Here is a 13,211-nt window from a genome sequence, read left to right as displayed (position 1 = left end):
ATGCCAAGAGAGAATATCAAACCAAGCTAGAGTCACAGACAGACTCTCGGCGGTTGTGGCAAGGACTAAACAACATAACGGGCTATAAAGCCAAGCTGAGCAGTATCTCTGGCAGCAGCGCACCCCTCCCCGATGAACTCAATGCATTCTCTGCTCGGTTCGAGCAGGTAACCAACAATCCGTTGTCGAGTGCCCCAGCAGCCCATAATTCACCCACACCCACCATCACAGCTTCCACAGGAGGGAGATAGAGAACCTAGTGGAGTGGTGTAGCGACAAAAACCTCTCCCTCAATGCTAGCCAAACTAAAGAGCTGGTCATTGACTTCAGGAAGCAAAGTACCGTACACACCCCTGTCAGCATCAACGGGGCCGAGGTGGAGATGGTTAGTAGTTTCAAATTCCTAGAGGTGCACATCTCCAAAAATCTGTCCTGGTCCACCCACGTCGACGCCTGGACGGGATCCCTGGTCGTGCACTCAGAGCCTGCGCGGACCAGCTGGCAGAGGTATTCGCAGACATCTTTAACCTGTCCCTACTCCACTCTGAGGTCCACACTTGCTTCAAGAAGACCACCATCATACCAGTACCAAAGAAGAGGCAACGTGCCTCAATGACTACCGTCCGGTGGCCCTGACTTCAGTCGTAATGAAGTGCTTCGAGAGGTTGATCATCAAGCGCATCACCTCCAAATTCCCAGAACGCCTTGATGCACTGCAATTTGCATATCGTTGCACCCAGTCCACATCAGACGCCATTTCCCTGGCCCTACACTCATCCCTAGAGCATCTCGAAAACAAGGACTCCTACATCAGACTCCTATTTATTGACTACAGCTCCGCCTTCAACACCATAATCCCAGCCAAGCTAATATCAAAGCTCCAAAACCTAGGACTTGGCTCCCCACTCTGCAACTGGATCCTCGATTTTCTGACCAACAGACCACAGTCAGTAAGAATGAACAACAACACCTCCTCCACAATAGTCCAATATACCGGGGCCCCGCTAGGCTGCGTACTTAGCCCCCTACTCTACTCCCTGTATACACACGACTGCGTGGCAAAACTTGGTTCCAACTCCATCTACAAGTTTGCTGACGATATGACCATAGTGGGCCGGATCTCGAGTAACGACGAGTCAGAATACAGAAGGGAGATAGAAAACCTAGTGGAGTGGTGTAGCGACAACAACCTCTCCCTCAATGTCAGCAAAACTAAAGAGCTGGTCATTGACTTCAGGAGGTGGAGATGATTAGCAGTTTCAAATTCCTACGGGTGCACATCTCCAAAAATCTGTCCTGGTCCACCCACGTCGACGCTACCACCAATCGGCCTTCCTGAAAGTGAACCCTCGGAAGGCGACGGGCCCGGACTGGATCCCTGGTCGTGCACTCAGAGCCTGCGCGGACCAGCTGGCAGAGGTATTCGCAGACATCTTTAACCTGTCCCTACTCCACTCTGAGGTCCACACTTACTTCAAGAAGACCACCATCATACCAGTACCAAAGAAGAACCAGGCAACGTGCCTTAATGACTACCGTCCGGTGGTCCTGACTTCAGTCGTAATGAAGTGCTTCGAGAGGTTGATCATCAAGCGCATCACCTCCAAATTCCCAGAACGCCTTGATGTACTGCGATTTGCATACCGTTGCACCCGGTCCATATCAAACGCCATTTCCCTGGCCCTACACTCACCCCTAGAGCATCTCGAAAACAAGGACTCCTACATCAGACTCCAATTTATTGACTACAGCTCCGCCTTCAACACCATAATCCCAGCCAAGCTAATATCAAAGCTCCAAAACCTAGGACTTGGCTCTCCACTCTGCAACTGGATCCTCGATTTTCTGACCAACAGACCACAATCAGTAAGAATGAACAACACCTCCTCCACAATAGTCCTCAATACCGGGGCCCCGCAAGGCTGCGTACTTAGCCCCCTACTCTACTCAAATTCCAAGGGGTGCACATCTCCAAAAATCTGTCCTGGTCCACCCACGTCGACGCTACCACCAAGAAAGCACAACAGCGCCTATACTTCCTCAGGAAACTAAGGAAATTCGGCATGTCGACATTAACCCTTACCAACTTTTACAGATGCACCATAGAAAGCATCCTATCTGGCTGCATCACAGCCTGGTACGGCAACTGCTCGGCCCAGGACCGCAAGAAACTTCAGAGAGTCGTGAACACCGCCCAGTCCATCACACGATCCTGCCTCCCATCCATTGACTCCATCTACACCTCCCGCTGCCTGGGGAAAGCGGGCAGCATAATCAAAGATCCCTCCCACCCTGCTTACTCACCCTTCCAACTTCTTCCATCAGGCAGGTGATACAGAAGTCTGAGAACACGCATGAACAGATTCAAAAACAGTTTCTTCCCCACTGTCACCAGACTCCTAAATGACCCTCTTATGGACTGACCTCATTAACACTACACCCTGTATGCTTCATCCGATGCCGGTGCTTACGTAGTTACATTGTGTACCTTGTGTTGCCCTATTATGTATTTTTTTAATGTGTTTTCTTTTATTTCCTTTTCTTTTCATGTACTTAATGATCTGTTGAGCTGCTCGCAGAAAAATACTTTTCACTGTACCTCCGGACACATGACAATAAACAAATCCAATCCAATCCAATCACGACTCCGGTGCATCGTTCTCCAGCCAAGGAAAGGTACAATGCTGCTCATGCTACCACATGCTCCCTCATAGAGCAGACTACTGCTGATACGATTCAGATTCCTGGACTGCTCTGGTGTCTTTCTGCAATATGCACCTGAGAGGGTTTGCCACATAATTGCAGTTTGCTGTAGACTGTAGGAGGAGCAGCCCTCCTCGGAAGATGAAGATGAGGAAGTGCAGGAAGCTTTGGAGGATTGTGAGGGACAGCATGATGAGCCTGTGTTACCTTCATAGCTGAAAGGTTCCAAGAGGTGTAAAGTGAAGTCCGATCATCAGAAGACAACTCTTCTCGCCCTCCAAGCCATTTTGTGAGTTCTGAGAGAATAAGTGAGAGGATGGTTCCTGCATCCACACTTGGGCTCTAAGTGCTCACAACTCACTGGGATCAGATCTTAGTTGTGGTCATCAATGCCCTGGTAATGTTCTTAATCTGTTAACTTAAAAGTCCAACAAAGAAGAGCAGTAATGTGAGTTGAGGCTGAATGCTTCCCACAACTTGCAAGGATGCAAACACTGATGTGAAGGAAGTGCGGACCAGGTTTGGGACACTGTCAGCTAGGAAATCCAGATGCGCAGAGAGTCACATATCTGATGAGCCCTTATCAGCCATTGCTATCCTTTGATTGAGAACTCACCTTACACTCCTTATAAAGAATTACACACATCTCCCTCACAATACACCAGCGTCTCATACCAAGTGGCTCAAAGGATGACATCACGTGAATGTTAATCTGAAAAGGGGCAGTGTGAGAAAGGTTGAACCTTGGAATAAGGACTAGAAAGATCTGAACCAAGATGCTTTAATCTGACTATTATATTCACAAACCCATGGAAAATTTTCATTAAGTGGAATTTATTCACAGTGGTAGAACACCCGGGACATCAAAACTTTTTAACTTTCTAAACACTACCACTACGCCTTTGTGCTGTTCTAGCATCTGCAGCAGGAGCAGAGGCAGCCTGTTGACTACCATGTCCTGATGCTGTGATGACCTTGGCGGACGTCCACTGGAGGCCTGTGAAGAGTCTCCTGCTCAGGGGCAGAAGCATCTTCACTGGCTTGCACTGCTGAAGTTGGTGCAGGCACAAGCAGAGGGGTCTCTGAATGGCTCCACACCCTTGGAATGTGCTGAGTGGCAACCCCCGTGGCATCCTACTGATGCTCATGCTCCTTGTGTGTGCCAGAGGGCCCAAGCATAGCTCCTGCAGCAGATGGGGACCCTAGAGATGCCTTGGCCTAAATCTTGGTGGTTCTCACCAGAGTGTGTGGCCATGAAGTGCATGAATGAGTACAAATCTGGCAGGGCCTGCTAGACCAAGGTCTCCATGGTGGTCGCCAACCTTCCCGATGTGGCCGCGAGGGGCTCGCATGTCGGAGCCATGACATCTGACAGAATGTGGGTGGACACCTCCATCATGTACACTACTCTTGACAAGTGAATGTCAAAGCTATGCCCAAAGTTCCACTGCATCCTTTTGCATTTCCATCAGTGAACTGACGGCCATTTCCAGAGGTTCATCATCTGACTGGGACTCTCCAGTCCTCCAAGTGCCGGAGATCTGGGCTATCCCTGCCTCTGACTGCTGCAGGGATGTGTTCTCCAGAAAGTAACCCCAAGTCTAACCTTACACTAAGCCCCACAGCTGTGTGTGTTTCTCTGCTGGTGGAGGGTGTGGGTGAGCGATGTGATTATTCTTCCTGAGCCCCCTCATGCTTCGAGGGCCTGGAGAGTAGCTGGCCGTGGTCTGCTTGTAGCTGCAAAAGACAAAAGGACGGTTTTAGTAGATGAGCTGAAGCTGATTCAAGCTTCATAGCACTCAGTGTGAATTACAGGATTGGGTGAAGTAATGGAGCTGAGATCCATGCTAGGTTGTTGCGGGAGACCAAGCTCTACGTCACCACAGAAATGATCCTGGTCCTCCACCGGCAAGACCTCCAGCAACCTCAAACTTGCTGAGGCCGATGATCTCTGTCATCCCACCCCCTGTCTGACCTCGCTCGCACTTGTTGTGCGCAAGTTTGGTCTATATGGAGACAAAAGAAAGAAAGGTGATCAGAGGGGGAGAAGCAGAAATTTGTTGAAATGCATGTACCCTGTGTGTGATGAGCCCTCCCCAGAAGGGACAGAGATTGGAGTTCGAACAACAAGACATGTAGGGTGTTGGTGTTGTGAAAATCCTGTTGAGAGAGAGAAAATGTTGATATGTGTCTCCAGCAGCTGAATGTGTGAAATCTGTGAAGAGAGTAGACATTTAAGTATGTAATGCCATGATGAGAGTTTGAAAGTACAGAGAACTGAGAGAGGACTTACCCTGATGGAGCAGATGACGTCATTCATCCGCATTCTGCACTGGATACAGCTTCATGGGCGGGTGACAGCAGCGCTGACCTGGGCAACGGCCTCCCAGTTGGGAGAGGTACGGTTTTAAATAGAATCATACAGAACAGGAAAGGCCCTTTAGCCCATTGTGTCTGCACTGGTCAAAAACATCCACCTGTGTCCTTTCTCGAGTTATCCAGGAGTCACCCACCATCGCACATAGGCTTCACCCACCATCATGGCCCCCATAGGGCCCTGGGGTTCACCTTGGGATGATGGAGTCACCCACAATCTTCCGGCCTCGTTACACTCGCGCTGAAGCGTAACGAGGCCGGTGAATAGCGGGAGAGGCCACAAACGAGAACTGCGCCAGGCGCCAAACAGTTTGCAATGCAACCAGCCTGCTCCTGTAGGCGAATTCGGAATCTCACCGTAGCGTGGCGAGAAACCAATTATCACCACTTAAGCCCTATTTCCATACCATCAACGAGAGCCACCCCTTATCCAATGGCCTCCCGTCATTCAGTGGCCTCCCCAGCAAGTGGTCACGCTGGTGCCGGTTAGTATTCCTTTTTAAAAAGGTGAACCTGACGGAAGGGCTTCTGTGGGGAGCCCAGTTTGTGAGTAGCCACCTTTGCTCACAGACAAAGAACCTGGGGATGCGGGGCTTGCCGCCTCTGTGCCAGGCAGGGGATGGGAACCCTCGACTGGGGATGGGGAAACCCTCTGCAGGGGTGGGACGCCATGGGAGGATGGGGGGAGATATCTGGGGAGGGCAACTGGGAGGGGGGGGCAATCGTTCTCGGCATCACTATGCAACCCCTGAATCCCAACCCCATTCTGGTGGCAACCCTTGTCCCTGCTCATCTGCCCCATTGATCACCCATAACACCCCCCCCCCCCACCCCCATCACCCCCCCCCCCCCCACTACTGAGGACTCTGGCTGTGCAGCTCAAGGCTATCGCTAATAGCGAATTGGCAGTCGTGGGTAAGTGACCACTTGATACATGCCAAGTGTATTCTCATGGGTGCGAGGGCCTTGTAGCATGTGAGAGTCATTAACTAGCATCCCAGTCACACCTTGGTGCCTGGACACTGCCTGAACACTGCGGGAAGCAACACCACATACGCAGAAGCCAACATCCAACACCCAAGGGATGGGACACAGCTCCGGGGACGTGTCCACGGCCGGAGGCTGGGGGAGCGCCACGGGGGGGGGGGGGCTGTTGCCTGGAGAGATGGGCAAAGGGGGTCATCCCACATTGCGTAAGAAAGTGACAGTGGCATCATAATAGTTGTGCAAAGCCCTCAGTGCTCCTCAACGTGCCTGGCCATCCTAGCTCTACCACTACGTCTTGTTTCCCCAGGATGCACATCTGAGGTGGAGGCAGTCAGCTGCTTACCTCGTCCCAATGCCCTTGATGCTGCTGGCGGGCGTGCTCTGGGGGCTCTGGGGCTGGAGGGCCCCGGCTCGCTTGTCGATGGCACATGCAGAGTCTTGCTGCCCTGTCCCATGTGTTGACCCCGAGATGCATCCTCATCAGAGGAGTGGAACTCTGGAGAGCTGGTGGCCACCGTCGCTGCCCCATAGGATGAGTCCAGGTTGGCACTCAGCACCCACTCTTCCGGTTGGTTTCCATAGGGCCCTGGGGTTCTCCTTGGGATGAAGGGGCAGCTGATTTGAGCCCCAGCTGCCCCTGTATCATTTGACTCTGCCAGCCCTGGCGGTTCCCCATGGTCCGCACCATCATTTGGGGCAGCACGGTAGCATTGTGGATAGCACAATTGCTTCACAGCTCCAGGGTCCCAGGTTCGATTCCGGCTAGGGTCACTGTCTGTGTGGAGTCTGCACATTCTCCCTGTGTCTGCGTGGGTTTCCTCCTGGTACTCCGGTTTCCTCCCACAGTCCAAAGATGTGCAGGGTAGGTGGATTGGCCATGATAAATTGCCCTTAGTGTCCAAAATTTCCCTTAGTGTTGGGTGGGGCTATTGTGTTATGGGGATTGGATGGAGGTGTGGACCTTGGTAGGGTGCTCTTTCCAAAAGCTGGTGCAGAGTCGACGGGTCGAATGGCCTCCTTCTGCACTGTAATTTCTATGATAATCATAAAATAAATAAATGTCAACACCCTCGGTAGGGCTCCTCAGTTATTGGGCCATGCTCTGCAGCGCCTCGGCCATGCCCATCTGAGAGCCTCATCAAGTCTGGCACTGGGTGACATCCCCCACCGAGGCAGACATACTGCTGAGACCCTCAGTCGTGGCCATCACCAACGCGACGTCTGGGACACCTTCACTCATGGTGCCGACGATGTGCACCAGGTTCTCCAATGCGGTTACCAACCTAGCAGTGTTGGCCTCTGTGCCCTCAATACCAGCGCCATGACCTGCGGCTGTAGCCTCTGGGACTCCTCCAAGTGACGATGGATCTGCTGGAGTGACACTGACATCTCCCTCTGGATGTCCCGGCCACGCCCTATCGATTCCATCAGCTCCGGGTAACCCTGTTCCAGATGCTAAAAAAAGGACTTAGGAGAGCTAGGAGGTGGCATGAGAAGTCCTTGGCGGGTCGGATCAAGGAAAACCGCAAGGCTTTTTACTCATATGTGAGAAATAAAAGAATGACCAGGGTGAGGTTAGGGCCGGCCAAGGACAGCAGTGGGAACTTGTGCATGGAGTCAGAAGAAATAGGAGAGGTGTTGAATGAATACTTTTCTTCAGTGTTCACCAAGAAGAGGGGCCATGTTTTTGAGGATGAGAGTGTGATACAGGCGGGTAGGCTGGAGGAGGTAGATGTTCTGAGGAAGGATGTATTAGCAATTTTGAAAAACCTTAGGGTCGACAAGTCCCCTGGGCCAGATGGGATATATCCAAGGATTCTTTGGGAGGCAAGAGATGAGATTGCAGTGCCTTTGGCGTTGATCTTTGGGTCCTCACTGTCCACGGGGATAGTGCCAGAGGACTGGAGAGTGGCAAATGTTGTTCCTCTGTTCAAGAAAGGGAATAGGAATGACCCTGGTAATTATAGGCCGGTTAGTCTTACTTCGGTGGTCGGTAAGTTAATGGAAAAGGTCCTGAAGGATAGGATTTATGACCATTTGGAAAGATGCAGCTCAATCCGGGATAGTCAACACGAATTCGTGAAGGGTAAGTCTTGTCTCACAAATTTGATTGAATTCTTTGAGGAGGTAACTAAGTGTGTAGATGAAGGTAGACCAGTTGATGTCGTATACATGGATTTTAGTAAGGCGTTTGATAAGGTTCCCCATGGTCGGCTTATGAAGAAAGTAAGGAGGTGTGGGATAGAGGGAAATTTAGCCAATTGGATAAGAAACTGGCTATCACAAAAGGGTGGTGGTGGATGGAAAATATTCAGACTGGAGACCAGTTACCAGTGTTGTACCACAGGGATCAGTGCTGGGTCCTCTGCTATTTGTGATTTTTATCAATGACTTGGTGGAGGGGGCTGATGGGTGGGTCAGTAAATTTGCTGATGACACCAGATTGGTGAAGTAGTGGATGAGGTGGAGGGCTGTTGTAGGCTGCAAAGAGACATTGATAGGATGCAGAACTGGGCCGAAAAATGGCAGATGGAGTTTAACCCTGATAAGTGTGAGGTGATTCATTTTGGTAGAAAAAATTTAAATGCGGATTACAGTGTCAACGGCAGGGTTGTGAGGAATGTGGAGGAACAGAGAGAACTTGGGGTTCATGTCCACAGATCTCTGAAGGTTGCCACTCAAGTGGATAGAGCCATGAAGAAGGCCTATAGTGTGTTAGCGTTTATTAACAGGGGGCTTGACTAAGAGCCGTGGGGTTATGCTGCAACTGTACATGACCCTGGTGAGACCACATTTGGAGTATTGTGTGCAGTTCTGGTCATCTCACTATAGGAAGGATGTGGAAGCATTGGAAAGGGTGCAAAGGAAATTTACCAGGATGCTGCCTGGTTTGCAGGATAGGTCTTATGAGGAAAGGTTGAGTGTGCTCGGACTTTTCTCTTTGGAGCGGAGGAGGATGATAGGTGACTTAATAGACGTTTATAAGATGATGAGAGGGATAGATAGAGTGGACGTTCAGAGACTATTTTCTCGGGTGGATGTAGCTGTTACAAGGGGGCATAACTATAAGGTTCAGGGTGGGAGATATAGGAGGGATGTCCGAGGTAGGTTCTTTACTCAAAGAGTGGTTAGGGTGTGGAATGGACTGCCTGCTGTGATAGTGGAGTCGGACACTTTAGGAACTTTCAAGCAGTTATTGGATAGGCACATGGAGCACACCAGAATGACAGGGAGTGGGATAGCTTGATCTTGGTTTCGGACAATGCTCGGCACAACATCGAGGGCCGAAGGGCCTGTTCTGTGCTGTACTGTTCTATGTTCTATGCTCAACTTCAAGCAGATCTCCAACAGCTGTCTCGCCTGGGGAGTCCTGCCTCCATCAGATGTGCATCATCAGCAGTGTGGTGATCACCATATTGTGCTCCAGAAACTGACCATTAACATGTCCCACCGAGGTGTGTGTATCTGCGCTGTTGGAGGGTGGTGATAGCAGCTGTGCCGGAACTATTAACAGTTGCATCTTCGGTGCTATCCTCCGAGGTGTTCTCCTCGGGGTCAGGAGAGGGTGCTGCCCGGGATGGGATGGCGTCGTCGGCTGCTGGACGTGCGGGAGAATGGACATGTGGTCAATGGGCGGGATGGGTCAGTCAGTAACGCAATCACTACTCACATTTGACAGGTCCTCCGGGTGGAGCCTGGTAGTTCCTCACCTCTGCGACCTCCGCCAGCCTCCGTGTTGGTGACCACCCTGTCCTTGGCCATACCCCTTCTCGAAGGAGGTGAGGATTCTCAAGTCCGGCACCCCACCGTCAGTCTGGGCCCTCTCCCACTGATTATGGGAGAGCTTTTCCTGAGGAGACGCAGAGAGGGCATCGTTAGCCACACCTCTGGTCCACAGTTATGGGGTGGAGGTGTGAAGGGAGGATTGGGTGGAGGGAGGGTTGAAGGGGTGGGTAGAGGTAGTGCTGAAGGGGGAGGGAGGGTTGGGGGTCGCTTGGTGGGGGTGGGATGTTGGTGTCTACTCACTCGTGCTGCCCGGTGTAGATCATTGACCTTCCAACACTGGAGGCCAGTCCTCCTGGTCACACTTCCCGAGCTGATCGCTGCTGCCGCTTCGCCCCAGTGGTGCCTTGTGGCTCACCCTCCGAGACCCTCGGGGGAACAGGACATCCCTCCTGGCCTCCACCGCATCCAGGAGCCTCCCCAGGTCAGCATCCCCGAATCTTCAGGCTGGTCTCCTCTGCGCCATTGTTGCGAGTTGGATGGAGTTGGTTGAGCAAGTGCAGCTTAAGTGCTGCTCGACCTTGTTGGTATTTGGAGCGAGAAGCCCGTGAGGCCTCATTAAGTAGACCAATTAACGTTGAATTGCGATGCCGGTTTCGCTGGGCCGAGCGACGGGAAACCTGCAGCAATTCCCACTGGCTACAACACTTGGAAATCTTTCCAGAAGATCGTGCCCATAGTCTCAAAATGGGAAAATCAGACCAAATGTTCCTATTCCCAGTGGATAGAGTACTTTGTTTTGTGGAAGTTTAACTGCATTTTATAATGAACTGAACCCAAATTGTTATGGAGAATCCAACATTCATAATTTACAGGCATGTTTGTAATTCCATTTATGGAATTTGTGTTTTTATTATTTGAAATAAATCATTCAGAGAACATTAGGCATATGAACATATGAAATTAATAGTTTGAACAGAGGTAACAATTGTCAGTAAAATATTTTTATATATTTTGTTCTAGTCTATCTGAGTGGAGGCTCATTGGGCCTGATATTTGCTGGATTATTTACAGACAAGAGAAATAATCAAGGACAAGCCGTGGTAAGAAATAAACGATCCAAAGATTATAAAATACCTTAACTCATTTTTAATTATTAAATGGAATGCTGAACAACTGATTGAAAATATAAATTAACCAATAAACTAAAGCCAATGTTCATAGATTATAATATGATTGAGAGAATAACCTTTGTAAGGTTAAAAATGAATAACTTTTGTCCAAGCTCTAACATGTTAGGAACACAAGAATATGAATACGCCATTCAGCCCGTCAGGCCTCCCCTGCCATTTAATATGATCATGGCTGATCGGACACTTCAATGCCCTTTTTCACACACTATCCCAATATAATTAGAGGTACAGATAGGCGGTTCTGTGGCAACGATAGAGGCTCACGGTTGGTGTGTTGCCTCCCGGGTGCCAAGGTCCGTGACGTCTCTGATTGTGTTTTCAGGATCCTTAAGGGGGAAGGGGAGCAGCCACAAGTCGTGGTCCATATCGGGACCAACGACATAGGTAGGAAAAGGGACGGGGATGTAAAACAGAAATTCAGGGAGCTAGGGTGGAAGCGGAGAGCCAGGACAGACCGTGTTGTCATCTCTGGTTTGCTGCCAGTGCCATGTGCTAGCGAGGCGAGGAACAGGGAGAGAGTGCAGTTAAACACGTGGCGACAGGGATGGTGTAGGAGGGAGGGTTTCAGTTACTTGGATATTTGGAGCACATAATGGGAAAGGTGGGACCTGTACAAACAGGACGGGTTACACCTGAACCAGAGGGGCACCAATATCCTGGGAGGGAAATTTGTTACAGCTCTTCGGGGGGGGTTTAAACTAATTTGGCAGGGGGATGGGAAACTGATTTGTAGTCCAAGAGATAGCGTTGCTGGAGTTCAGGAAGTTGAGGGTAGTGCAGTACTGAGGAAGGTACCAAGGTCACAAGAGTGGACCTGCAGGCATGAAGGTGGTTTGAATTGTGTCTACTTCAATACGAGGAGCATCAGGAATAAGGTTGGTGAGCTTGAAGCATGGATTGGTACCTGGGACTACGATGTTGTGGCCATTACGGAGATGTGGTTAGAACAGGTGTAGGAATGGTTGTTGGAGGTTCTGGGGTTTTAGTAAGATTAGGGAAGGTGGTAAAAGGTGGAGGAGTAGCATTGTTAATCAAGGATAGTATAATGGCTGCAGAAAGGCAGTTTGAGGAGGATCTGTCTACTGAGGTAGTGTGGGCTGTTAGAAATAGGAAAGGAGCGGTCGCTTTGTTCGGGGTTTTCTATAGGACCCCAAACAGTAACAGAGATGTGGAGGAAAAGATTGCAATGCAGATTTTGGATAGGTGCGGTAGTCACAGGGTAGTTGTCATGGGTGACTTTAACTTTCCAAATATTGATTGGAACCACTATAATTCGAATAGTTTGGATGGGGCTGTTTTTATCCAGTGTGCGCAGGAGGGTTTCCTCACACAATATGTGGATAGAATGACAAGAGGCGGGGCCACATTGGATTTGGTACTGGGTAATGAACCGGGCCAAGTGTTAGATTTCTGGATAACTGGGGCTCTTTCTGGGGAAGGTGGTACCTCTACAGACAGGATGGTCTACATCTGAACCTGAGGGGCACAAATATCCTGGGGGGGGGGGAAGATTTGTTAGTGCTCTTTGGGGGGGTTTAAACTAATACAGCAGGGGCATGGGAACCTGGATTGTAGTTTTAGGGTACGGGAGAATGAGAGTATAGAGGTCAGGAGCACAGATTTGACTTCGCAGGAGGGGGCCAGTGTTCAGGTAGGTGGTTTGAAGTGTGTCTACTTCAATGCCAGGAGTATACGAAATAAGGTAGGGGTACTGGCAGCATGGGTTGGTACCTGGGACTTCGATGTTGTGGCCATTTCGGAGACATGGATAGAGCAGGGACAGGAATGGTTGTTGCAGGTTCCGGGGTTTAGGTGTTTTAGTAAACTCAGAGAAGGAGGCAAAGAGGGGGAGGTGTGGCACTGCTAGTCAAAAACAGTATTACGGTGGCGGAGATGATACTAGATGGGGACTCTTCTTCCGAGGTAGTATGGGCTGAGGTTAGAAACAGGAAAGGAGAGGTCATCCTGTTGGGAGTTTTCTATAGGCCTCCAAATAGTTCTAGGGATGTAGAGGAAAGGATGGCGAAGATGATTTTGGATAAGAGCGAAAGTAACAGGGTAGTTATTATGGGAGACTTTAATTTTCCAAATATTGACTGGAAAAGATATAGTTCGAGTACATTAGATGGGTCGTTTTTTGTACAATGTGTGCAGGAGGGTTTCCTGACACAATATGTTGACAGGCCAACAAGAGGAGAGGCCACATTGGATTTGGTTTTGGGTAATGAA

At 50.1% G+C, this 13,211-nt stretch overlaps 1 protein-coding gene across 1 annotated transcript in view; it reads left to right on the top strand.

Annotated features, from left to right (window-relative positions):
- The window catches only part of LOC140427372 (putative ammonium transporter 1), a gene marked incomplete at its 5' end in the record, with an annotated part of 149,111 nt that overhangs the window by 36,021 nt on the left and 99,879 nt on the right, over positions 1-13,211 (top strand). The window contains one exon of the mRNA XM_072512919.1: positions 10,813-10,892. Within this exon, the coding sequence (XP_072369020.1) occupies positions 10,813-10,892 (80 nt within the window). The remainder of the gene's footprint in view (positions 1-10,812; positions 10,893-13,211) is intronic.

Source organism: Scyliorhinus torazame, chromosome 7, assembly GCF_047496885.1.
Source record: "Scyliorhinus torazame isolate Kashiwa2021f chromosome 7, sScyTor2.1, whole genome shotgun sequence".
Classification (NCBI taxonomy): domain Eukaryota; kingdom Metazoa; phylum Chordata; class Chondrichthyes; order Carcharhiniformes; family Scyliorhinidae; genus Scyliorhinus; species Scyliorhinus torazame.
This window is presented reverse-complemented; position numbering and strand designations above follow the sequence as displayed.